Here is a 23,805-nt window from a genome sequence, read left to right as displayed (position 1 = left end):
TTTCTGACTTCTTAGAACCTTCCAGTACCATTGATTGATCTTCCAGTCACCTTCCAGGTTGGATTTATGAGGCATGGTGATATAGTGACTCAAATCCAGGGGTGGGCAGGACTCCATCTGAGACCCTCTGCGGGTTGCCCAATAATACAGAGAGAGAAAGAGAGAGAGAGAGAGAGACCCTCTGGGGGATGCCCAATAATACAAAATAAAATAATACCAGAAATTACTTGAATGGATAATTTTTAATACAGTTTATGCTTCCCATCCACAAGGTGTTTGGTTGCAGGGGATGGAAAAAAGTGTGATCTGAGGCCATATTAGTCAATGGATGACAATGTGTGCATGGCCACACCAGAGAGTCAATGGGCTTATGCCATCATTGGCTAATATGGGGCATGGGAGCTCCAATCCGTGGATGGCTAGCCCAGCAACACACCAGGTTCACTGTATTAAGCTGATGTGCATATGGTGCTTTTCCCAAGCCATTTGTAATCCATAGGGCCAACATTTATGGCTGCCAAAGTCCCCCACCAGTTCTGTTAAGTCCCCAACTTTTGGCATAATTTCCAGGCAATTTCCCTGCTAAAGTTGCTCAGAAAGTCCCCCCCCCATAGCATGAAAGCATGTGAACTACACCATATCCACCAGAACCCCAACACCTACTACTGTTTTTAAATACCTCTGTTTTCATCTGCTGACATTCTCAAAATACTGATAGAAAGGAAACTTCCTTTCTTGTTGTCATTTTGAGCAGATCTAGCGAGCAAAACACAGGTATTTCGGTTTGCTGTGTGTAGAGGGGCACAGCCAGTGATAAGTGGAATTGGCCCCTAGTGCCCACACAGTTGTCCATCTTAATATTAAGCAGTTCATGGTAGGCTACCAGCCTCTTTATTTGTACCCCAGAAGAAGCAGTCTGGAGGAGTCAAGGGCCACAAAAATATTGATATCCTAAATGGACTTCATGAATAATTGGAAGGCCTGAGATTTGGCCCTTTCTGTGGTGACTACCAGGTTTTAGAACTCCTTCCTAAGTGAGCTGTGTATCATTGTGGCATTACATGCTTTTAACAGCCTATCTGTTCTGCTTTGCCTTCTCTGAATGTATTGTAATGCTGCTAGCTTAAAGTACTAAATTGTTTTTAAAATGTTTTGTATTATAAGTTATTTAATGGAATTTGAGATGCTGTTTTATGAATACTCAAATTATCTGGCCTATGTTGCTTTCATGACATTGTTTTCTAAATGTTTAGATTGTCTATTTTTTAAAAATACATTTCATGTTCTATGATTATTCAGTGAGCCTCTTTGTGTGAAGGCTGTGCTTCAAAAAGCCAGCCTATAAATGAATGTATATATGTATTAAAATACATACTTTTATCTGTTTTATTCATAATCCAAGAAAACTGTTGGATGCACAAACATCAGGGTTGTAGTGAACTATGGGAAATACAATGATATTATTTTGCATGTTAATAGCATTTTGGAATTTCCAATTAATGGTCCGAGTAGTCATAGAAAAAGAATCACAAAGTTGGAAAAGACCTCCAAGGGCCAGCCGGTCCTACCCACTGTCATGTTGTCACAGCACTCCTGTCAGATGGCCATCCAAACACTGTTTAAATACTGCCAAAGAAGGCACCGTGCCATACTCTGAAGCAATGTATTCCACTGTTGAACAGCTCTTACTGTCAGGAATTTTTCTCTAAAATTTAGGTGGAATTTTTTTTACTCGAACACCTCTGCAAGGTAGATCAGGAGTATTATCAGTAATATTCTGTCTATTTGGAAATACACAAAAACTGAGTCAGGAAGTGTTCAATTTACTGAATGCCACTTCAGTTGCTTCAACTGTAATGTTCTTTGCCACTGTTCAGACATTTTCACAATTACCTGTAAATGTGGATAAAATAATTTTTTTATATAATACAGAATATGGTACTAAATTAATTGGCATTCACTTTGTTTTATGTTCAAAAATAAATTGTGTTCAGCACACATCCTTTCTATGCTCCTCTTTCCTATTTATAGGTTCAGCATGTTTTATTGCTTCCCTGATCAGTGAGGTTTGGGAATTAGTGCAGAATTGTGTCTTAACTCTTCTTATTTAGTCAGCTTTAGTGCAAGGAAGGAATATTAAATTACTAATTCCTTTCCATTATTGTTTTCTCTTTTCACCTCATTATTTTAAAAATGTAGTATTTTGCCTTAATGGAATAAATTAAATATGGAAGACAAAAACTGACAAAATAAGGGACAATTAAGGAACAGTTCAGTGTAACTCCCCCAGCCATGCTGATTAAACAAGCCTTTAAAACACTTCAGTGGAATGTTAGAATCATAGAGTTCATAGACCTCAAGGGCCATCCAATCCAACCGCCTGCCAAGCAAGAATACACAATCACAACACTCCCGAAAAATGTCCAGCTAGCCTCTGCTTAAAAACCTCCAAAGAAGGAGACCACCACCACACTCCAAAGCAATTCTTCCACTGTTGAACAGTTCTTGCTGTCAGGAAGTTCTTCTTAATGTTGAGGTGGAATCTCTTTTCTTGTAGTTTCAGTCCATTGCTCTGGGTTCTGTTCTCTGGAGCTGCAGTAAACAAGCTTGCTCCATTCTCAGTATGACACGCCTTCAAATATTTATCACCTTTTAACTTTCTCTTCTCCAGGCTAAACATACCCAGCTCCCTAAGTCACTCCATGTTGTATTTTTATAACAGATGGGCGGTTGCAGCAATTGTGTTTTACAATAACAACACCATAACTGCCACACATTTATTATTGTTGTGTCCTTTGAAGTCATTACTGACTTATGGCAATCATAAAGTCACCCCATCTTAGGGTTTCCATGACCGAGTCCTAGTCAAACAATCAAACCGCACTATCTATCATAAATTTATTTTGGGAGAAAAAAGAGATGTCCAACCCAGAAAACAATAGAATGCCACAATGTTGTCTAAATCTAAAGTGACTGAACAAAGGAAGAGTATTACAAATGAAAAAGCTAGTATTGAAGCAGTACTGTGGAGAGTTTTTTTTTTTTAAAAAAATACACTTAAAATTACATTTGAATTACACTCATCTCTCCCCGTTTGCAGACTTGGGATCTGCGGTTTTGGTCCTTCACAGATGGCAGGCAGGAGGGACAAAATGGGGCACACGCAGGAGCACCCCCCTCCTTATAACCAATGTGGCTAGAATATCTGCAATATTTCCGATTCACGGGGGATGGGATGGTGGTTCAGAATGGATCCCCACAAATCTGGAGGGACAAGTGTATATTTGAAAGGGGAAATTACATTTTTACAAGAAATTACAAAATTACATTTGAAAGGGAAACATCTCCATTCATACCACAGTCTCGTGGGGGGCTTTCTTTTACACACATTACTGACATTAGTAGTAATGGGCTTATAAACTCAGCACATTACAATACTTCTCCAATGCAAGTAGATATGTGTACTTACATAATATGAAATCACTGGTAGTCCTAGTCCCTTTCTTCTAATATTTAAAGTATCCACTTTGTTGAGAGTGCAGACTACAACTCCTGAAATCTCTGGTAATAGGTATGTATATGATAATAGGGATAATAGATTATATTTGATTTTTAAGAAATTATGTTTTTAGAGATGATTTATGTGTTGTCCCAATACCACAACTATGATAAATGTATTTTTATTCATTGAACAAGTCCGATTTGTGACAAGACTGAAATACGTTGAGCTTTTTAAGATGATAATTTGTGGACTATCAAGATCACATGGGACTTTGTTTCCTTTATCACTTCCACATAAAAACTTCGAGAACCAGGCAGAGAATGTCTGCTTTTGAAAATGAAGAACTGAAAATAAATTCACATTTTACATTTTAATTATACATTTAAAGTACTTTAGATATTTTAATATTTATTGTTCAGTGTGAGCAATGGCTAATAGTGAGTTTATGGAATCCCAGCTACCTAAAAGGCATAGTTATTATCCTCAACTTGGAGATAAAAAAATATTTTTTGCCAAATCTTGGAACACATTTGGAAAGCTAATTTTTTTGCTTTTGTAATACCACCCTTTAAGGGACTAAATCACTAGAAGCTGCAATATGTAAAAGAGTGCTTTCAGATATTAAAAGCTGGAATACATTAAAAGTTGGAATTTACTTGATGACTTATGTCAGTGTAATGCATATTCTCCATCATTTCACAGATAAAACTGAGACATGTATGGCCAAGCAATGAAAGGGTATTGTGAAGATGGCAAAAGTTATATGAGGAAGAACACACAAGCTAGATAGGGCTTTCACCTGAGCCTACAGGAGGACCAAGATTGCCTTCTCCACTCCCCTGTGAATTAATGGCCATTTTTTTAAAAAAAATGATAAACTGTTTTTATCTTCTGAATTGAGGCAGATGATTGCTGAAGAAGGATATTCTGTATAGTGGCCACCAAGTTAGGGATCTGCCTCACAAACCTCCTTAGCAATGAATCATGCATTACTATATGGAGTTCATCTAGGATTGCCATACTCTGTTCTCCAAATCTTGGCAATGTGTTTGTATAATATATAAAAATAATTTATGTAATTTGTAAATTTACATGGAAATTTCACACATTAATTATAGCATGACTTGACTGTCTGCTATGCTCTACCACTATTTTTCAGCCTTGGGGCTATTTATGTAGTAAATACTGATCTGAAAAATCTAGCATAGTGTAATGGTTAGAGTGCTGGACCTGGAACATGGGTCCAAAACACACTGCAGAAATAATCCAGTTAGATTTTTTTGGTGGGTTTTTTTGGCTATGTGGCCATGTTCTAGCAGAGTTTCTTTCTGATGTTTCGCCAGCATCTGTGGCTGGCATCTTCAGAGAATCCAGTTAGAGACTGTTTTAACTGCCCTGGCTCAGATCTTGGGAATCCTGGGAGTTGTAGTTTATTGTGACACCAGAGCTTGGGGGAGGTCGCGCGAGACTTCGCCGCCATTTTGCCGCCCAAAATGGCGGCGCCCAGAGCAGCGAAAAGCCGTGACGGGCGGCGGCGGCGGCGGCGGTGGCGGCAACAGCAGCTAGGGGCCAGGCGGCAGGCCTCCGCAGGCCGCATCCGGCCCGCGGGCCGGAGGTTGCCGACCCCTGGTTTACATGGTTATCTGCTCAGTCGATATCTAACTTGCAGAGTAGTTATGGGAATAAATGGAGAAAGGAATAGTATGTATAGTGGCTATGTCAATAACTGATGGTATACATTATTAGCCTGATTTTCTTTGGGACACTTTGACTTATCTTTCAATTGGTGTTCTGCTTAGCATCTTTTCCACAATTAAAGCAACACTGCTAGACAGTTGGCCCTCTATATCCATATATTACTTATCCACAAATTCAACAAGCCAAGGTTTGAGTGGTGTGTGTGTGTGTGTGTGTGTGTGTGTGTGTGCCATCCACAAATTTGAGCACCTGCAGAAGGCAAGCCCATATTATCCCCAATGATGGCATGCATTCAGCTGTGCCGCCATTTGGGACAAAAGTCCCGCCCCTCTACTCCCTCCCTCCCTCCCTCCCTCTTCTGAGGCTTCTGCCCTGACTTGGCTGTGGGGGCAGAGTCTGCTGAGACCAGGGCTGTGGCTTGAGTCTTGGAGCCCCGTCCCCAGGTCTAGCAGCCAGGATGGAGCCTCTGGGCTCCAAAACCCAAGTTTTGGCCCTGGTGCTGGCTCCCTCTGATCAACGAGGTTCCAAAGGAGCTGGGGCTAGGGCCGGGGCTTGGGTTTCGGAGCTCCATCCCGAGTTGTTGGGATGGAGCCTCTGGCCTCCGAAACTCAAGTCCTGGCTCTGGCGCTGGCTCCTTCTGGCCAACAGGGTTCCAAGGGAGCGGGGCCTAGAGCTGGAGCTTAACTTTCACAACCCAGAGGTACCGTCCTGGCTGCTGGGCCTCAGGATGGCACTCTGACACTCAAGCCTCAGTCCTAGTTCTAGTCCTGGACCTGGCTGACTGGGAAGCAGATTCTGCCCCCCCCACCAGCCAAGCCAGGGCAGAAGCTTCAAGGAGCAGGTAAGGACGGAGGGAGAGAAAGAAGAAGGGAGGGAAGGAGGAAGATGGGGGTGAGGGACCTTTGTTCCATTGTCCCTAATAGTGGTGTGGCCGTGCGGCTGCACTACAATTAAGGACAATGGGATTTGAGCATCCATGGATTTTGGTATGCACAGGGTGGGGTGGGGTCGGAAAGGATCCCCCACGTATACCAAGGGCCTACTATATTCCAAAAAGCAAACCTTGATTTTGCCATTTTATATAAGGAGCACCATTTTACTTTGCCACTGTTTTTAATGGGACTTGAGCATCCACAGATTTTGTTATCCATGGAGAATCCTGGAACCAAACCTCAGTAGATCCCAAGGGCCCACTGTATAAAGAACTAATTCCACTCTTTCCAGTGGTTGCAGAATGCAAGTAGCCAGCGGAAACATACCAACCAATTCAATAACTGTTGATTTCTGGTACAGCAAAGTTTGATCAGTAGCTTTGATAGAGTACCAGATTGTGGCAAATAAGAAATTATTTAAAACAGAAACACACAATTTCAGTCACTTTGGTTTAATATTATTATGTTCTTTGGTATTATTATTATTATTATTTCTATTTATATCCTACCTTCCTTGAATGATGAAAGGACCCTTTGAAGGTCACTTAGGGATGAAACAGACCATTCTGAAGGGATGGCTTCAAGCTGCCCCTGACAAGCCAGATTGGGGCTGTAGCAACTACACTCTGCAGCCCCAGTCCAACTTTTTGCTGGCCAAAAAAGGAGCAGTAGACAGCCACTCCTTTTTGTGCTGGCAAAAAGCCACCATAGCAGGAAGGCAGCCTAAAGGTGCTCCGTCAGTATGTGGCATGTAAACACTGGGCTGCCGGAGCACCCGTAATCTGGCCCACGTGTGTACAGCTGCCCAACTTGAAGCCGGCTTCTGGATGTCTTGGGAATGTGTGTTGTCTGTACACTATGCCCCCAAGATGCCCGGAAGCTGGCTTTTTATGCTGGTCTGTTTTGCCCCTTAAATATGTCTGTAACCCTTTTGGCTAAAATTAAAATATTAGACATATGAATTAAGAGAATAATAGTGTCCATTTTTACTGCAGTTAGTTGCATCACACTCAACTTGCCGGTTTCTTTTTCTTTTTTGGTCAAAATTGTATGTTTTTGATTTCTAGTTTATTCTTATTTATGGTGTTTTGTCCTTTCTTTATCCTCATTCTGCACAGTAGACTTTTAAACTTCTAAATTTATGGCAAGTCATATATATAGTTTTAACTTTAGGAACTGATGAAGGCAGAAGCTGGAATGTTTTGATCTCATACACACACACACACACACACACACACACACACACACACACACAGTCTTCCCTTACTTGGGAGATCTGTTCTGGCCCCTGGCCCTCGTGTAAGGGAAATCCTGTGTATGCTGGAGCCCCATTAGAAATAACAGGGCTCATGCCTGCGGTGTGGCATGGTGCACCCGTGCCAGAAACGCACACCCCATTACTTCTTCCAGGGCATATGCTGAAAGCCACATATTTTGTTAATTCTCTCTCTCTGTGTGTATATAGTGATTAACTGTATCCTGCTTGGAGTCAGGACAAACTTAGGAGAAGTGGTGTTGGTTTGCTTTTTAATCACACACACACACACACACACACAAACACATGTGGTTTGTGACTATGATGCATGAAAAATCTGATAAAGTGATTGCTCTGCTAGAGAATAGTTCACTAATCAGAGCTTTCCATAAAAATGTTTTAACATTGTACAAAGAAAAAGAAGCAAAGAAATTAGATCCTTATTTAAGACATCAATTATTTTAAGACATCAATATTAATTGTACTATTAAAAGTGTGAGCTTTGATATTACTACTTCAGCCAACAAAATAGTTAGGTTCAAAGCTATGAGTAGCATTGTTTAGTAAGAGATAGAGAAGTAAATGGGAAATCTAATTTTAGCCATGAATGCATTAACTACCCTAGCATCAGTCATTCTATCCTTTACATAGAATGAGGCAGCCAAGGGAAATGAACTGCTTCATTGGCTGGTGCCTAACTACAGAATTAATGCAATTTGACATCACTTTACCAATCGTGGCTCGGTCTATGGAATCCTGGGATTTGCAGCTCTCTGATAGAAAAGGCTAAAAGTCTCACAAAACTACAAATACCAAAAGCATGATGGCAACATTAAAAGAAATAAGAAAATCAAATTAAATTTCAGCTGTGATAGGCACTGTAAAGAAATATGCAACTGCTAGTCATAATTGGAGTAGACACATTGAATCAGAGGGATTTACAGATGTAGTTTTTGTGGGTTTTTCGGGCTATGTGGCCATGTTCTAGAAGAGTTTCTTCCTGACGCTTTGCCAGCATCTGTGGCTGACATCTTCAGAGAATGCTTGCCTGGAAAGTGTGATGCACACAACTAAATTTCATTGATGACAGTACCCTGGACCTTTTTATCCCACCGCTGCCACCTGTGTTTTGTAATGTGAGTAGCATGGTATTAACTCAAGTCCAGGTGTGTCCTTCTTGAATCAAACAAAACTTTTTTTACAAGAAGGTTTAACAGTGTTCTTTTTAACATGATATCTTATATAAGTGTTACTTTCTACTTTATTATAGTTACCATTGGTTTTATAACTCTTTAGCTAAATCACCAGTTTCTTATAACTAAGATTCACTCAGTCCTTCTATTAAGTTCGTCTCTTAAACTTAGTCCTAACAGCCACCAAAGTTAACAGTATCCCACAGGATATCACACTCCAGCCACTCCCTTTTCTAGAGTCCTGGAAGTATAACGGTAGGGAGCCCTTTTCCACTCAGAGTCTACCCCTAACCGTCCTTCTCTATCCCTGGAACCCTCTTTCCTGTTGAAGTTGTCCAGGTGTTTGTGGATTTCAATGGCTTCCCTGTTCATCCTGACATGGTAGGGGTTGGCATGGTCCAGAATTTCAGTGTTTTCAAACAGCATTTTATGTCCAGGATAGTTTATAACATGTTCTGCCACTGCTGATTTTTCTGGCTAACCCAGTCTCCAGTGTCTCTCGTGTTCCTTGATTCTTGTTTGCACACTGCATTTGGTGGTCCCTATGTAGACTTGTCCGCAGCTGCATGGTATGTGGTAAACTCCTGCGGCTGTGAGAGGATGTCTCTTGTCCTTGGCTGAGCAAAGCATTTGCTGGATTTTCTTCATCAGTTTGTAAACCATTTGAAGGTTATGCTTCCTCACCACTTTGCCTATTCTGTATGTGACTCCTTTGATGTATGGTAAAAATACCTTCCCTTTGGATGGCTGCTTGTTTACCAGTGTTTTGATTGTGCTTCTTTTTTGTCCTGGGTGATGGTTGGAGTTCTTGTGCAGATATCAGTCTGTATTCTGTAGGTTTTTTGTATACTGTATACACAACAAACGTTGGTTCAGTTTGCGGATGACTAGGACATCCAAGAATTACCATGTCAGGATGCACAGGGAAGTCATTGAAATCCACAAACACCTGGACAACTTCAACAGGAAAGAGGGAAGCCTTAAAGTAAACAAGGTTTGGCTACCAGTCCTGAAAAAATAGCAAGATCAAGACTCAACAAAAGCAAATGAGAAATCTCCCAGCAGACAATGAGCACTTATCAAGCAGACACTAATCCTCTTTTGCAGACCCTTCCACCCTGAGACCTGCTATTAGCAACAGAACAATACACATGCAAATCACTCCTGCCTTTCCAGGTCACACAATATATATATATACCCAACTCCTTTCCAGGCAAGCATTCTCTGAAGATGCCAGCCACAGATGCTGGCAATATGTCAGGAAGAAGATCTTCTAGAATATGGCAACATAGCCTGAAAACCCACAAAAAAACCATGGATGCTGGCCATGAAAGCCTTTGACTTCAGATTTACAGATGTGTTGACATACCACATCTAAATGAGTCATCTGTAGCAGGGGTTGGCAATTAGATTTTGCCAAAATAGTGAATATAGTATATAGTAGAAACAGTCCCAAGAATTATACAAGATGAAAATCAAAGTCTGGTTAATCTTGTATGTATGGTGACTAAAGATTGACATTTTTGGCTCAAGCATTCCCCTTCCTCCCCTTCTTTTTCTTTTCCTTTTTTGTTTTTTTGTTTACCAATAATCAGCTATATGAAGGATTTATATACCTTTACCCAGACACTGGTATCTGGAAGACAATGGTACCATAGCCTGATGAAACTATGATTTATATCTTATTGGTGGCTTGATAGGACCTTGAATTCAGTAGAAATTTATGGTGCAGTTTGATGAAATATTACTCTGGACCTTTTACTATTCTTGCCACAGCTCCGACTTCCTGAATCATAAATTGGGGAAATGATATACATTTTGTTATTTTCTTCTTGTAATTAGTAAAGGTGAATGCTATCTTAAATCTTGACTGCATTAAAGATTAGCTTTCTTTACTTTACAACTTATTACCTCCCATCTTCCCAGTATTTTTCTGTATTCAGTTTCATTTTTTCCTTTCTCCCCAATTGCTTTCTTTTAAGATCATCCAAGATGTGAATAAATAAATTGTCATATAAAAAAGTAACAACTCATGATATTTTGAGCTTTTGAAAAATTCTTTGGATGTTATAGTGGATGTGGCTCTTTACCATAAGTAGATGGGATTTAGAATCTTTTAGCATCCTGGCCAAATATTAATAGCTGCTTGGTAGCATAAAATGTGTTATTTTATGTTTAGTAGTCCTTGTTAGATAGTTTATGCTACAGCTTGTCAGTTCAAGGATATCAAGAGAACTTGCTTGTGTTGTTGTCATATCTGTTAGGATAGGAGATGGATCTTTCCTGCATAGTATAGTGTGCTTTTTGTGCTTCTGCCCTATATTTCCCCAAGGATCTATCTTTCAGTTGCCTCAGCTTGGTTGAGGGTTGTTCATCCCAGCCCAGGGGACCTATTATCCAGCCAAGGGGACTGGCAGTGCTGGCCCTTGGATAATCTGAGTGTTTTGTTGTTTAGGGGCACAGTTCTACCACTTTTGAGGAGATCTAGGAATCTGTCAGCTATTGGGCTGTGATGCTTTCTCGCTATAGACCACCCACTGCCAGTGATGTGTGAGGGATGGGACCACACGTGGTGACACATCAGAGGAAAGATAACACCCAATTAGTTCCTCCTCCTGCTGTGTATGGGCGTGCGGTGCTGCTGCTGTGGCCTGCCATTTCTTCTCTGCTGCCAGGGCTCTTGAAGGACCCAAAGCTGCAGAGGAGAGATGAGTGCATGACTCTCCTTCCTTTCTTGCTGCCTTGGCACTCTGGGCTGAGGTAGAAAAGGCAACAGAGAAGGAGGAAGGTGTGTGTTCATGCTCTCCCCTCCTTCCCCAATGCTTTGGCTTGCTCATCTGAGCTTCTCCCTCCTTTCCTTTTTCATTGGCTCACTCACTTGAACCAGCCAAGGCACAGGGGAAGAAGAAGGGGCAAGTGCATGCATCATTTGTTCAGTTATCCCTTGGCTGCCCTAGGTGTGTCCCTCCCAGGCACTCACACCATGTAGCACTGACACTAGGGATCTACTGCTCACTACATCTGTTAATATGACCAATAATGTTTATCCTGTAGTCGTGATATATGTCAGTTTTCTGTACTGCAGTCTAAGGAAGGATTGCAATTGTAGCCTGTTCCAGTTCGGAACAGATGTTGTCAACAAATTTCATCAAATTCTGAAAAAGGAGAGGGGTGTGAAATTGGAATTTCTTCCAAGTGGGATGTCAGGTTATCTGTGGTAATAGGCTTACACAGTGTACCTAAAAAGAGGTACCTAAAAAGAGGTTCACTTTTGTTAAAATAGGATGGGAAGTTACTACACAAAGTCTGACCTTGACTCAGAGAGTACACATTACTCTAAACCACATAGCCCTTGTGGTCTCTTCCAACTCTAGAATTCTATAACTGTGAGACTTCCTGTAAGTCCAATGGGCTAGGCTTAGAAGGCCTGTACCTCAGTATGCCAAGGATACAAACTCTGCAGCATTACCATATGCTGAATTGCCTACAAAGAGCTTTTTAACTGGACTTCCAGAATCCAATTGTGGATTTCTCATTTTTCAGAGAAAATATACTTATTATTTTGGTGAAAGCAGAGGTATAGTTCAAGCATGATTTGGTGGGCTGATTTGACTATCCATAATTTTTATAAATGATTTTATATATATATATATATATATATATATATATATATATATATATATGATGCAATTTTGTGCAGTGCCCAGGCCTTTCAAGTATTGTATGTCTATATCTTCTATATCTGTCTTTGACAAACCTTATGAAATATTGCTTCTTCGTGTTTTTGTAGATAATAGACGAGGAAGAAACACAATTCATGAGTAATTGCCCTGTAGCTGTGACTGAGAGTACACCAAGAAGGAGGACACGGATTCAAGTGTTCTGGACGGCGCCTTCTTTGGGCACAGGCTGTGTAATTTTGAAGTAAGTTTATGATTCAAATGCATTGTTAAAAGCTTCAGCAGAGGCTATAGTTTATGATACCTGTGTGATTAGTTCCCCTTCTCCATTTCTCAGGGGGACAGGGAGGAATCTATTGCCTTTAAAAGTGTGTGTGTGTGTGTTCAGTGTTACATAGACTTGGTATTTATATATATATATAAATGGTATACTGTGTGTAATTGTGGTTGATGTTTCATGTGTCATGCTTACTTACATTACCAGGTCAGCCCCTTTTCAGATTAAACATAACCAGGGTCTGTCCCTGTGACATCACTCTGTGTGTGTGTGTGTGTGTGTGTGTGTGTGTGTGTGTGTGATCCCTTGGTCTTAGGCTTTGGTCCTGAAGTCTCGGGGGCTAGGATAGTCCTGATGTGGTAAACCAAGTAGTGCTTTATGATACTGTGGATACAACAGCACAACATATGGATCCTTGGTGGACTTACACTGCATGTACAACCATTTATAAATTAGAAGTCCTAGTTGCAGGAAACACAGCATGATCAAGTTGTTTTGGGATGACTTACTTGAGGAGATAAACACTGAGTTTTCTTTGAATTCCAGTTCATGTGACAAAAAGTTATTTTCTTTCACAAAAGTAGCCAACTGCTTGCCACAGAACTTTAACAAAGCTTTGATTGGCACACTGGAGAGATGATGTGTGTTTGTGTATGTGCCTTCAAATGACCTACGGCAACCCCATGGATTTCCTAGTGTTTTCTTAGGTAAAAAAAAATACAGAGAGGTGGTTTTGCTGGTTCCTTCCTATGAAACATAGCATGCAGTACCAGGTACTCATTGCTGGTCTCCATGAAAGTACCAACCAGGGCTGACCCTGCTTAGCTAGATGTCCTATATAATGTGTATGAAAATAAATTATAAAATATCCATGTTTTGTTGAGTCAGAAGAGAACCTGATGTGAATAATTGAATGGAATGATGCCTATCAGACTCAAACAGTTACCTTCATTATGACTTTTTGTAGACAATTATTAACAGTATAATACAACACCATGTCGTTGTGTGGGGGCAGCACAGTACATAGCAATTATTATTTTGCTTTTGGCACCAAGTTAACACCATGTACATTTCCCCCCACAAAATATAAAGCCTTGAGCTTGTTGAAATTACAGGGTTTACAGTAAGCTTCCCCCTCTCCCTCTTCCTGTGGCTGCTTTACTCCCACTTAAATGCATACAAGTGTCAGGCACCATTTTCTCAATTGTTATAGCATCTATAAAAGCTATAATGATACTGTGAAAAACAAAGCTTCCCCCCAAAAAACTTGCTATGAAAGCTAGTTTAAGGTCTAAGCTACCTTAAGCTCTGGAGGAGCTATAGGGAGAACATAAACTATAGAATGCATTATTTATACTAAAGTATATTAGAGGAACTGATAGCCACCACCTTAAATGGGTTTATAAAGGAATTAGGAAAGTGCATAAAACCCTCAAGGACTACTAGGCATGATGGTTATATGTACATATAGATTTATCTTTCAATACTAGAGGCAGTATGTTGCTGAATACACTTGCTGGGGGATACAAGCAGGGCGGTGCTATTCTCTTCATGTCTTGCTTTCCAGTGGTTGCCCTCCAGAATTTTTCTTGTTTTCTCTAGCTTTAAGAAATAAATGTTGGACAGCATTAGTTATTTTTATAAGTATTGGACACCTTGAATTATGTGAGAAATCCTCTTTGTAGGATACATTTTCATTTAGAGTAGGGTGAACAGCTGTTAGAGGCTAGGGGTTTCATTAGTTCCCAAGAGACTGAGGGTTGGCATACCTGATTACATTCCCCCCTGCTCCGATTCAATTGTTTTCCCCCTACATTGTTTGTAAGATTATGTAAGGTTTTATTGGCGGCCACAAATATAACACTTATAATGCCGGCTTTTATGAGCCTACTCTGATGTAAAGAATGCTCATAGATTTTCTTGTCCTAAAGCAGAATAGATGTCTCAATACATCAATGCACCACATCAAGAAAATGGTCAACTGTGTTAATTTTTTTGTTTTTGTTTTGGGTTTTTTTTAGACTTCTTATGCAAAAAGTGTGTGTGTGTGTGCATGTATGCACATGCGTGCACACACACATCTTTACAACCATGTTTTTTGTATATTTTTTTAAGAAATTATTTTTTGAGAAGGATACCAACTTTTTATTATTGGAAAGTGAAATGGGATGTAGAATTTTATGCTGTTCCTGGTGTTTTGTTCAATTCATTATTTTCTGGTGGTTTATATTGTCTTTATATTGATTTCCTAAATCAGTGGATCACTAGTCTTGAGGTTAAAAGTGATAGGATATTTAAAGAAAATAAAAGGTTTCAGCTGATTGATTTGTGTGGCATAACTAATTACATTTTTACATATTTTGTTTACTTATTATTCCCAACTGCCCACACAAATATGGGACCTAGATTATACCTATTGATCAGCTAGGAATAACTTATTTTATGCAACTGTCAAAAAAATATTAAGATAATGTTAAGAGGAGGGCTCTCATGTGAGAGACAGTACTCATGTTGACTTAGCCAAGCAAATGTTACCTTCTTTTTAATACCAAGTGTGAAATTTGTTATTTTTCAGAATAAAACATTCTTCTTCTGGTTTATTTATGTGTCTCTTTTTGGATGTGAATAGCCACCAGAGGGTTGAGTAATTTGAACAAGACATAAAGCCTGCCAAATTGGAAATTTGGCAGATTCAGGACACCATTTACATGTATTTTTTAAAAAGAGATGTTCATTTGGGAAATTATAATGTTGGAAGACTAGTTGTAATGTTTCCAAAACATAATGCAGACTTCAGTATTTAGTATCTTTGCGCACCTGCTTTAATATGTAGATCCCAAAGATGGCATTTCTTCATTGGAAACCTGTCTTTCCCTTAGGAAGATACATCAGCTGGAGATCAAAGAATCAGGGATTTTTCAAATTTGGTATTCTATGGCGCCATTCAAGTATGTCAAAGCCTGAAAGGAATATGTTAAAAGTCATGGTGTAACCTGTTTTGGAGGGGTAACAAGGACATAGCAATGTTTCTTTTCTAAAATCATGTAACTAGCATTATATTTATTTATTTTTTTCTGTAGCAAATAATATTTACTCCTCTGACTTCCCAAATGGTTTGAGGGACGTTTGGCCATTTCCCAGTTTCTACATTTTTAATTTTATTTTAAAAGTAACATGGTTACAATGTGTTATTTATTACTCTTTAAGCAATGTGTAATTCAGTGAGAAACAACATGATATAGCATTTGAATATTGGACTAGAGCTCTGGGAGACCAGGATTCAAGTCCCCACTCAAACATGGAAACCAACTGAGCAACCTCTCTCTCTCTCTGCTTCAGAGGAAGACAATGGAAAAACCCCTCTGAAAAGGAAATCCTTGTGATAGGTTTGTGTTAGGGTCACTATAAAATAGAAATGACTTGAAGGCACACAACAACATTTCAGGGGTGCACAAAGAGCACCTCCCAGATGCATCTGTAGTACTTCCTCCCTTTAGATTCCCTATACTTTTTCTGGGTAAAAAAAACAAAAAACAGCAAAATGACAGCCTTGGAAATGCCCAGGAACAGTAATGAATCCTTTAATTAGATTTCAGTCCTGTCCATAGTCTAACATTTTTTTTAAAAAAAAGAGTTTTGCAGAATCAGAAGAGAACTTGCAATCATTTCAGTTCATCTCTCCCCCCCCCCCCCGGTGAACCCCATTTGGCAATGCAGTCTATGCCCAAAGGGTCCCAGAGAAGAATATTGCTCCTAGCCCTGCTACAGTGCCAGTCCTGGATGTAACACATTCTTCTGAACCCTCTTGTTACTCACAATGAATAGACCCTTTGATTCATCATGCAAAAACTGATTGGTTTACAGTACTTGGGGCTAGCCAATACAGTTCAGGCCATTAAGAGGAGGTGAGGACATGCTAAGCCTAAATTCTTTTGTTATGTTCCTGACAGTTTTGTTTTACTCCAAAGTTATGTGCCCTAACTTTTGTGATAATAGGTAGCTGGATTTTTGGAAGCAGTTTAAAGCTTGTCCTGTTTTAGTTTGTGAACAATTTCTTCTGGACACCAGCATAGAATATTTCAATTTCTTCCTCTTCTGCCTTTGCAGTTAGAACATAAACTTGGATTATGGTTATATTTGTGGGTTTCCCCAAAAGTCTTATTAATACTAGTCAGTCACACTTTTCATTATACCCCTTGACTGCTTTTGCAATATCTCACCACATTATTAATGCAACCCCATTTTTCTTAGTTTCCAGTTTCTGAGTAAAAAACTGTGTACAGTATTTTCTGGTGTATAAGACAACTGGGCATATAAGACAATCCCCCAACTTAAAATATAGAGTTTGGTATATACTCGCCATATAAGACTACACATGTTCCAACGCATACCAAATAAAAATTTAAAAAACTCTAAAATTTCAACCCGTTAGGCAGGGCTAGCGCCTATGTGTGCCGGCTCCACAGGTCTCTGCTGAGGCCTGCGAAGCCTGCCTCATGTGCAGGCAGCGCTCTGGCCTACTATGGGCTGAGTATAGAGGCACCAGCTTCAGGGGGCCTCCTTGGAGGCCTGGGAAGGTGGGAGCATGCCGGGCACATGCCAAGTTCAGAGGGCCTTGGAAGGCCTGGAAGGTGAGATGAGGCCGGTGGTGAACACGCCAGGCTGCGGAGCAGGCCAGGTGTGTGTGCTGGGTCGCGGTGCTCTCTTGCGGCCTCTGTGCAGACCTGGACCTCCTTGGAGGCCTGGACAGGTGGGAGCAGGACGGCTGCGCGTCAGCTTCAGAGGGCCTCTGAAGGCCTGGAAGGTGGGAGGAAGTTGAATGCGAATGCGCCAGGCTGTGGAGCAAGCCGGGTGTATGTGCTGGGCCACAGGACTCTCTTGCGGCCTGAGCAGGCTGGTCTTAACCCGGCATATACGACGACCCCTGACTTTTGACAAGATTTAAAACGGTTAAAAATATCTTTAAAAGCAAGAAGAGCAAAGTTTTCTTACTTTATTTACTGTTGGAAAAGTGGAGGTGAATCAGGTGGAGTGCATGCCTCATAAACCACTTCTAATGATTACACACTGAATATATTTATTATCAAAGCTTGAGAGATTCACTGGCTGGACTCACTGTGGTACATTTAATTTAACCAGACAACTACTGTAACACGCCAGAAAATACAGTAATTATCTGACTCAAAATGTCCTATTCCTGTCCATTTCAGCTCACTCACTCCAAGTACTTCAATATTCATACATTCTATTTCAGGTTGTTTTATTATGTCTATTTGCCCCTGATTCATGCTTCTTGCATTCCACGTTCCAGGGACATAACCAAGGGAGGGGTCCATGAGGTCCGGACCCGCCTTCCTCCCATCTTCCAGTCTGCCACGTCCTCCAGCCCACATCCTCCTCCTTCTTCGGGCCTCCTCCTCCGGCCCTAGGAAGCCATGCAAGCAATCAGAGAGGCTTTTGGCTGGATGAAGGGGTGGGACTTCCAGCTGCAAAGGCTGTTGAGGCATGTAGTTGCAGGAAGAACCACCCCTTCCCGGCCTCACAACCAATCAGAGAGGTTTCCAGGGGCAGGACTTATGGCCACAAATGACGCTGGGACTTGTAGTTGCCAGTAGGTTCCTACTGTGCCTACAAGCCACAACTTCCTTTGTGGCCAGAGGTTCCATCCTGGAAGCTTCTCTGGTTGTGAGGGCGGGAAGGGGCAGTTCCTCCTGCAACTACACGCCCCAGCAGTCTTTGTGGCCAGAAGTCCCGCTCCTTCCTCTTAGTCTGGACCCCCCCCCCTTCCCAAAATCCTGGCTACATTCCTGCACATTCCTTTAATATGTTGTATAGCTTCAGACTTTCCTTTCACCTCTGAACTTGTCAACAGCTTGCATCCAATTGTGTTATTAGCCACAGCACTACCCATAGTGGTCTCTCTTGTACCCCACTAGCTTGTTGAATGCCTTCTGTTCTCAGTCTCATCCCTTGTCATTATCTTTTGTTTCACTTTAGACTATCTCATCATAGCATTTTCAAGGTAGAAGGCTTCAGGACTGGTTTACCATTGCACAGTACTAAAAGTATGGTGCCACTGCCATTGTCTCTCAGAGATCCTCTACCATTGTCACCCTGCACTACTGCTATTTCCCAATAGCTGTTTTTCCCATTTACTCTGGCTTCTCAGCAAAAGCTTGTCTGACATTTGAGAACCTAGTATTATCACAGCCGTTTGCCTCACAATCACATCACCACAGAAAGGTAGTGTCATTGTGGGTAATAAAATAATAATATATTTAACTGTAATATGCTTTTCTTTTTTATTATCAGGAAACTCTTCATTACTTTACATACTACAGGTACATAGATGCACAGTCTGAAGTGTACAAGTTGAACTGTTTTACAAATGTTTCACATATCACACGTACCCCTCTGTAACTTTGTAAAAGTAAGGTTGCTCTCACTCATATTACCTGAATGCTACCATTGTTGCCATTTTCTAGATTACTATGTATTTATTTAAGACACACATGCAATGTAGCAGTCCATTTATAAAAAGACCTTTATGATATATCAGGCTGTATCTGTACTGGAGAAATAATGCAGTTTGTCATTGCTTTAACTGCCATGGCTCTATGCTATGGAATTGTGGGATTTGTAGTTTTGTCAGATATTTAGCCTTCTCGGTCATAGAGCTGTGGTACCACAACAAACCACAAATCCCAGGATTCCATAGGCTGGAGCCATGACAGGTAAAGTGGTGTCCAACTACATTAATTCTGTAATATGACAGCAGCCCCAGTCTTTGATTCCTTAATGAGAAAAAGTTTCTAGTTTAAAGTCAAATTTAAGATTTGTTTCTGGTTTAATATTTCCAGTTAATTTCTAGTTTAAGGCTCTAACCCCATTCCCAAATCAAAAAATTCGGACTAGATATCAACCTGGTCTGGCAAATTTTAATCACAGGCATATTTATGAGCCCTCCTCCCATCTGAATAGCTACCATCTCAAATAAAGACAAGAGCATAGCACCTGATACATTAGACTGTTATGACTAGATAGCAAGCAACTGCCATTGTATCAGGACTGGAGGAAATGTGGCTATCTATTTCCTAAAATGGCAAATAGCATAGCAAAATATTTAGCATATATTTCACTAGACTTCTAAAATACCACCAGGGATATAAAAATATTGAAAAATATCTGAAAAATAGTCCCCCACCCCCCCACCCCTGGCTACACACACATCCTTTTTCTTGTGGGTTGGAAAGTCCTGAATCTTGGCCTGAGGATAATCTTCTCAATTCAGGACATATTCTGTGCAATATTTGCAGTTAGCATTTTTTGTGCAGAAAACAGCATTTTCTGCATAGTAAATAACATTTTTAATGTACAAAAAACCTTGCAGAGATTTTGCACAGAAATCCTGAACTGCAAATAGTATTTGAAAATTGCAGTTTCTGCAGACCTTTTGCAAAATGAGCCTTTTGAAGTATGCAAAGTGTAGGATTTCTGGATAAATGAAAATGCATTCTTGATCAAGGTATTAACTTGATTGGTCAGCAATCAATTCCCCAAATAGAATGAATCTTTGTATAAAGCAAAAGTGAATGGTTAAAGATACACCCCAAATGGAAGGATACCAGAACCATCATAGATCTTCTGCATCCTCTACATTTTTAAAATCCAGACATGCCTGGAAATGGGTTCATTCTGGAGGGAAAGGGAAGGGAGCTTTAAAAAGTGGTACAGAAACACTTGTTTATATTTGTTACCTCCAACAGATTTGAGAGTAGCCACTGTTCCTTTCGGGTAAAGAACCAGTTCAAAATGATGTGTACTATTTCTGTTTTCCTGTTGAAAGTGTTCCATTTTGATTCAATCCTTTCATTTGTAAGTCTGCTCTTTTACTCTAAAGTTAAGTGTAAATGAGCAGACTTACAAATGAAAGCTAGACTAAATCAAAATGATGCATTTTAATGGTCTTTTACACAGGAACTTGTTGCCAAGCACCCATTTTAAAAACAAGAAGAGCAAAGTTTTCTTACTTTATTTACTGTTGGAAAAGTGGAGGTCAATCAGGTGGAGTGCATGCCTCATAAACCACTTCTAATGATTACACACTGAATATATTTATTATCAAAAGCTTGAGAGATTCACTGGCTGGACTCACTGTGGTACATTTAATTTAACCAGACAACTACTGTAACACTTCTTTATAATGAACTGAGGGAGTAAAGCCACACTAATAAATCTGACTCTGTATGTCAGGTTGTCGGCAAACCAAAATCATTTATTTCTCTACTGTTTGGTAGATTTTAATGCTTGCAACTGGTTGGAGGAGGACTTATCTATGACTTGTTTTCTGGCATGATATTCACCTTAAAGTGCCAACAGCCACACAGAGATTTGAACCTGGGCCCTCATATCCAAATCCCGCAAGCTGCTCACAGCTTGCTTTCAATTTATTCTTCTTTGATGTCCCCATTATTCCAAGGGAGAACTACTTACTGAATAAGCTGATTAGGTTCCTACATTTCCTATTTCTTGAGGTTTATTTTGAAATCAGTCCTGACTCTTTAAGGTGGAAAGACAAGAGAGAAGCAAATTATGTGTAAGAATGTTTGAGAACTTGCATTTGAAAACATGGACTCTGGTGCCAGAAAGGCTTTTTTTTAAAAAATAAAATAAAATTATAATTTAATTTGTAAATATATTACAGTATGAGCAATGAAGGTGTGAGGAGTGTGAATGACTTCTGGATCATATGGTTGAGCTTTGCTAACAGGATCCATCATAGGAATATTTACACAATTTTATTTTTAGAAAAAGTTTGAAAATGATTATTGTAAATGTTGTTGAATGGATGATCTCTTAAATCAGAAATGGGAAGTGGATTGTCCTGTAAATGTTCTTGGACTACAGTTCACATTTTCTCTATTTTTGGCTAAGCTTTCTAGAGCTGATAGAAAATGTAGTTCACAAGTTTTTTGATCTAGTGCATCTGCACTATAGAAATAATGCAGTTTGACACCACTTTAACTGCCATGGCCTCATCCTACAGAATCCTGAGATTTTACAGTTTTGTGAGGCATCAGCATTCCTTGGCAGAGACTGCTAAAGACCTTGTGAAACTACAAACCCCAACTACATAGGATGGAGCTACAGCACTTAAAGTGTTGTTGATTTTCATTATTTCTCTAGTGTGGATGCACCCTAAATGCCCTCAAATGCATTTAGAAATATGAAGAACCTATGACATTAAAGAGAAGGCCTACAGAGAAGTTCTCCTGCAAAAGTGCAATTAAAAGGAATCCGAGTTGCTCAAGGAGTCGATCACACTCACATCTCCAGTCCATCTCTGTGGAGTTTGCTCAGAGGTTTTTCCCATTCAATTGTACCATAAATTTAGAAAGTTTGTGGAATTGAATATTATATAAGCTATTACCCAAACAAATTCTGTATGCCTATTGGAAGAAAGTAGAAACAGATTTTTATTGTTTATTTCATGACTGGCATTTATATGCTTTTTCCAGCAGACTGACAGGCTTTAGTATTTTCAAAAACCACTTAATATCCCTAGAGGTGAACAATTTTACCTGTCCTGGCCTTAAAATATCCAGAAGGAAAATAAAACTGGGAGTCAATGTGAAAGAGTGAGATAAATTTCCCAAATTATCTAGTGCTAAGATCTGATTTATAAGCTGAATCACACTAAAGGGAGTGTTTAAGATGATTTTAATGGGAACAGGCTCTGGCCTTTAAAGTTCTGTCCTTTTCAATCCACTCTTGAATGAATCCTTCACTCATCTGCATTGCAAGCAGTGGAAAGGCAGAGTGGGAAAGAGGGCCTCATCATTTCCTAGTTATTTGCTGTTTGTAAATGAAAATCATGGTTAATTTAGGAGCTTGGCAGCTGTGGAACATTTGCCATTCCACCACAGCTGTCAGAGGCACTCTGGTTTGTTTTAGAAACAGATGTTTAATTTGACTTCAGTGTAGTTGTCAGGTTTTTTTAAAATTTCCCCTTTTATATGAAGGAAAATGATGACAGGGAGGAGGAAGTGAAATAAACAGGAGGCTCATTGGTTTGTGTCTTTCTGAAGCATAAATCTGGGTAATTAATACTGACATCAGAAATATTTGAGACTGCTTTGGATGCAGGATGCTTGAGCCCAAACATTTTAAAAGCTGCCACCACCAACTGAATCTTCCCATTAAAATGGATCTATGGTTCAGCAGACCACAGTTAGAAGGGTAAAACACAGAAGAAATTTTAACATTTTAAACACACAAGCAAACAAAGATTTTAAAGTCAATGTTAGTAATATTTTTATTGTGAGCAGATGGATCAATATTACTTAGATCCTAAAAGACTGATGACTGTATAACCTTGGGTGCAAGTGCTGATTACTGCTGATAGTTTATTATTGCTGATATAAATACTTTTTGGTGTGCAGTATTTTTCAATTACTATCTCATTACCATTGAGGGGATGTGTTTGGGACTAAAGAGAAGTGAATTAGTTTAAAGTTCCATACTTAGAAATACATTGCACCCATAGAGTACTATGGGATCTCTGCCATTGACAGCCAGGCAGGCAATGTCAGCCACAGACAGCTCCATGACAAGAGTGATATTCAGTGCAAGACTGAGTGGCAAAGGACTCAGTGGCACAGTACTGAGTTGTGAACATTCATCTGTATGACAGAAAATCAGTTACCCTAAACATTTTTCTTCCTGAACCAGAGAACAAAATGGTGCCAACTTTCATTCCAGGAACAAAAGCCAGCTGGATTGGCAGCTGAATCCTCCTTCAATACTGCCAGCAGGACAGTCTGGTCCACAATACCTGAAGGCCTCAGACTAGCACAGGGCTGGCCATGCTGCAGAGAACTTTTTCTTTTAACCTCTTACTGCCACCACTTCCTGAGATGCCACTTACCTACTGATATGACTGTCCATGACTATCTAGTGCAAAAGGATGAACTGTAAGATATTTCTGAGGAGGCAGCCTTCCTCCTAATCTCAGCAGCCTCAGCTATTGTATCAATGCTTGTCTGAAAACCTCACCTTTGGATTGCTCAGAATTGGTAGAGAGATATGATTTCAGGAATGTGCAGAGAGATTCAGAGTAAAATTCATTCTCACAATGAGAGGTAATACCTGTAATTCTCATTTTTGTGAATGCCAGTGGTATGCCCCAGGCCATTCAGAGAGTCTGTAATCACACTGGAACATGCTGGCTCTCTAAATTCTAAGTATCTTGATGATTATGGTAGTTTA

The 23,805-nt window shown here is 40.0% G+C and overlaps 1 protein-coding gene across 1 annotated transcript in view; it reads left to right on the top strand.

Moving 5' to 3' along the window:
* LOC149314495 (spondin-1) overlaps positions 1-23,805 on the top strand; it is a 437,456-nt gene that overhangs the window by 75,502 nt on the left and 338,149 nt on the right. The window contains exon 3 of the mRNA XM_089521249.1: positions 12,371-12,504. Coding sequence (XP_089377375.1) covers positions 12,371-12,504 — 134 coding nt within the window. The remainder of the gene's footprint in view (positions 1-12,370; positions 12,505-23,805) is intronic.

Source organism: Sceloporus occidentalis, unplaced genomic scaffold (genome assembly GCF_023333645.1).
Source record: "Sceloporus occidentalis isolate IW3139 unplaced genomic scaffold, rSceOcc1.0.p SCAF_4, whole genome shotgun sequence".
NCBI classification, from domain to species: Eukaryota; Metazoa; Chordata; class Lepidosauria; order Squamata; family Phrynosomatidae; genus Sceloporus; species Sceloporus occidentalis.
This window is presented reverse-complemented; position numbering and strand designations above follow the sequence as displayed.